The 4,303-nt window shown below is 41.6% G+C and overlaps 1 protein-coding gene and 1 non-coding gene across 3 annotated transcripts in view; one reads left to right on the top strand and one right to left on the bottom strand.

Moving 5' to 3' along the window:
- Positions 1-1,299, bottom strand: part of LOC109831859 (protein DEHYDRATION-INDUCED 19 homolog 2-like) — an 8,514-nt gene extending 7,215 nt beyond the window's left edge. For both annotated transcript variants that reach the window (XM_020399325.1, XM_020399323.1), the window contains exons 1-2: positions 1,068-1,299; positions 838-986 (exon numbers count right to left, since the gene is read on the bottom strand). In XM_020399325.1, coding sequence (XP_020254914.1) covers positions 838-986; positions 1,068-1,140 — 222 coding nt within the window. In that variant the 5' untranslated portion in view covers positions 1,141-1,299. The remainder of the gene's footprint in view (positions 1-837; positions 987-1,067) is intronic.
- Positions 3,312-3,385, top strand: TRNAT-AGU. Its single transcript has one exon. It is a non-coding gene; the product is annotated as a tRNA-Thr (tRNA).

Below are 4,303 nucleotides of genomic sequence, written 5' to 3'. Positions count from 1 at the left end.
GCATCATGTGAAAGCATCCCTCCTGTGTGCCTAGTAGTGACAACACTTAGATACTAAAGCAAATATGGCAATTTCACAGTAAATATATGCACCTGCCTGTAATAAGTACATGCTGCCATGCCACTAGATTTTGCATATTTGTAATGATATGTATGTGGCATCAACTAACACCTATTTATCTCCATTAAAATCCTATACATTTCCTTTTTTTGGTTCCATCACTATTATCTAGCAGATGTTTTCACTAGCATCTAGCAGATGTTTGCTCCACCAAACAACAGCTAATTTTTTAAGGTATGGATATCTTCGGGTGTCCTGTTCAGGACACTAGAAAGTAACCTAAAGACCAACTAACTTCAGTAATGTTTTGTGTGCAACCAGCCTATTAGTAACGAAATGCAAGGAAGTTAAGAGCTCGGTCCATTGTCATCCCAAATGCATGAAACTGAATGCAGTCATGTTAATCGCCAATAACGGGTGTATCAGAAATCATAGCTTCTACTAGGGATGCGTCAAGATTCTCATGCTCTTATTCAGCAAATCATAACTCTCAATGTATCTTGTTTTTAAAGTACAGATAAAAAAAGGTGATATTCATCGCTTATTACCAGCAATAGTTCAAATAACCTTTCTTTCGAGGAAGATAAACATGAAAATCCAGCCTCCAAACTTTTAACTAAAACAAATCTAAATTCATAACAAAATCCAAAATTATCATTTGTCCTACAACCAAAACTGCAAATTTTTACTAATCAATCGATCACACCCTCATTTTATCAGCTTAAAACAAAATTCCAACCTAAATATTCGGCTAAATCTAAAAAAACAAGAAAGTACCCCATTTTTAGCTTCCACAGGATGCTCCTCATCGATATGACAGCACAACCCAACAATATCAAAGTCCTCAGCACAGAAAGGGCAAGCAAACTCCGCGCGCAGATCGTCCTCCCCTCCTCCATCCACATCATCAAACCCTAGGTATAGATCTATCAACGAAAACCGAAATCAGATACCCCAAAGAACCAAACTTCACCACAAAGATCAAATTTTTATCCAACCCAGCTCACCAAACCGCGATTGCAAGGTCGATTGGTGGCGCTTTGAGGCGGCGGTGAATCGGGTCCACGAATTGGACTCCATTTGGGTCGAATAGGGGGATGAAACCCTAGAAATGGAAACCCTAGAGAGCTGAATTGGGTGAGATTTGAGAGAGAGCGCTGAGCAATTACTTTGGGGATTAAGAGAGAGAGAGAGAAAGTGAGAGAAAGAAGAAGAGGACAAGACAACGATGGGCTCTAAAAAATGAATTCGTACAAAAATATGCAAAATGTTACAAATCCAATATATACCTTTGGGACTTTGCACATATGCCCTCAAATAATTTATATTGCAAATTTATGTACTTCTCCAACAGTTGCTCTCGCATTTGGGTTTTGTAGAATTGGCGAAGAAATGGTTTTGGAAGCAGGGGAACAGTTTTGGTCATATTCGGTCCACCGCGGTGCTAGGCCGGTTGACCGAATACGTGCACAAACCCTGGGTATGATTCAGGGCTTGGTGTGGTCGACCACTAAACCCTGTAATCAAACCCGAGAGTCTGGAGTTGGGTGCGGTCGGCTGCCGCGGTCGACCACCGAATCATGCAGTTGATTTTATGGGTTCTTTGTTTGTCGCGGTCGACCGCGTATTGGGTTAGGCCCATTTCTTTGTTTCTTGTTCTGATTTGGTTCTGAGTTTGGTATAAATATCAAACACGATTTAGGGTTTCGGGTGAGCAGCATTGGGGATATTTGGAGCACAGAAAAAAAAAGAGTTTTCTGGAGCTATTGGTTAGGTTTTTTTTGAGAGATTGAGAGCTTTGTGTGAGAGATTAGTTTGTGGATTTGTAATCTCTATTTGTACTCTTCTTCTCTATTAGTGAAAACACATCCCCTTCAAGCCTCGTGGACGTAGGCAAATTGCCGAACCACGTAAAATTCGTTTGTTTGTGTTTGTGCCGTTATTTTGGATTGTTTAGTCTTCTCTCTCAGCATCGGTATTTGTTCTCGGCAACCCCATCGGTTTGGCCGCCGCGCACAACAGGTTTTTCTACCCACGTCTTCAACAGATTTATCGGAATGGCGAATCACGAAAACAGTCTAATTTTCTCGACTACATAAAAACTGAGAAGGCCAACTCACATTTTTCTGTCTTTCAATCCCATTGGCAACACGAGCAGATAATGTTGAAGCTAGACAAGATTTTGAAGGTGATTATTAAACTAGATCATATCCATAAGAAGCTCTTTTGCAAGACCTTTGCGAGTCAGCCAGTTATCAGAGTACCCTCGCGCATATTTTCTCCACGGGTGAATTTGCGAACAACAAAATTTAGAGGGTAAGTGGAAAATAATAATAAGAACAATTTTTCAAAATAGGCCGATTTCGTTTTTTATTTTTCAAAATCGACAGTTTTTTTATTTATTTATTTTTATTTTTCAAAATCGACAGTTTTTTTATTTATTTATCAAAATCGACCCGGTTTTGTGATTAGCAGGCTAATCACTATCCTAAATAGTCGGTTTTGTGATTAGCAGGCTAATCACTATCCTAAATAGTCGGGGTTGCCAACCCCGACTATTTAGGATATTAATTTTTAGGGTTTAAGACATTTAATTAGGGTTTAACACTATCCTAAATAGTCGGGGTTGGCAACCCCGACTATTTAGGATAGTGATTAACCTGCTAATCATAAAATCGGGTCGATTTTGATAAATAAATAAAAAAACGGTCGATTTTGAAAAATAAAAAGCTAAATCGGCCTGTTTTGAAAAATTATTCTAATATTAATAAGGTGGGGGTTATATGTGAAAGATCCTCATACTTTTTGTCTTCATGGAAAATTTTCATTATAATTGGCTAAGCTTGTTCTGCTTTTTTAATGAACTCCGCCTTTTCTAGAAAGACGCCGCACACTTGTACGGACAAAAAGCCTCAAGAAGGTAACCTCACCGCACGAGGGTGACCAGACCTCGGTGGCGTGGCGGGTAAGTAAACTTTTGACGTTCGGACAGCTTTTTTTTTACGTTTTTCTATCCTGTGGAAGGGTGTTGCCGGGGGCACAGTGAATTGACTAACTGGATGAGGACACGTGGATCTGGAGTCGCGTGAGGGGGTGTTTGCTGTTTCGTTGGGAGCAGGAGATTTACGAGCGTGTGAATGAGATGTGGCTTTCTCGTGGTTAAGAATCGCCCACGTGAGCTCGCAGTGGGTAATTCGTGCGAGTCTAAAATTAAAATGTCAAATACGCGTTACTATGCGAACTGGCCGCCAGCTTTCGTAGCTCAGTTGGTTAGAGCACCCGTTTAGTAAGCGGGAGGTCTTGAGTTCGACTCTCAACGAAAGCACTTTCTTTTTTAAATAGCAACTTTCTTTTTTTTTTTTGGCTTGGTATAAAGGATTGGAAATCAATCACACGAGCGTGCAATAATGAGGGGGTCACCGCCCGCGCGTGCCCCGCCCCGACCTCGTCGCCCCAAACACGTGCGAGCGGCGGCATCAGGAAGCTAACTCGGTCAACCAGTATCAACCAACGCGACGGTGGCACGTGTGCGTTTGATTTCTTCCACCGACATGAGGAAGCAATATTTTTGACGGGTATATTTACATTTTCAACCATCGTGAAACTTTCAGGTTAACGGTCTAGATGAAGATGAGCACAATGGATTTTGTTGGAACGGAGTAAATTCCTCTCAGATTATTCTCTCCCCTCCGCCGCTTTTGTGGGGCGGCGAGTGTATAATAGAGAAACCAGGCCTAGACGGTAGGTCCGTTGGTGGTCGGAGATCGTCCGTACTTCTCTTGGAGCGTTCGCAACACTGAACACTCGTTACGGTAGCCCGGCAGTGATAGTCAACGCGAAGAACACGATACTATGACTTATGGTGGCTGACCACATAAGTCAATAATCCTTCACCGATCCCCTTACCATTGCATCCAAATCTGCTCACAACTGATTTTTATTTTATGTTTCTCTAAATTAAATATCCCCTAAGTACACGCTTAGTACTATAATAATAGCCGATTGGTAATTTTAATCATTTCAATAAAAGCAAAAGTAGATCCTTTGGAGTAAAGAAGCAATCTCCATCAATTATAAGCAACCCACGTCCATTATATCCCCCCAATGTCACATTGCGTTCTAATAGTAATACTCTCTCTCTCTCTAAACGTAGACTATGGCTATCCACCACCACTTCTTCCTCCGCCTCGCCGTCGTCCTCCTCCTCCTCCTCACATCCTGGCCGTCGATCTCCACATCGACG

Source organism: Asparagus officinalis, chromosome 2, assembly GCF_001876935.1.
Source record: "Asparagus officinalis chromosome 2, Aspof.V1, whole genome shotgun sequence".
Lineage (NCBI taxonomy): Eukaryota > Viridiplantae > Streptophyta > Magnoliopsida > Asparagales > Asparagaceae > Asparagus > Asparagus officinalis.
The sequence above is the reverse complement of the archived record's forward strand: the minus strand, read 5'-3'. Positions and strand labels throughout refer to the sequence as shown.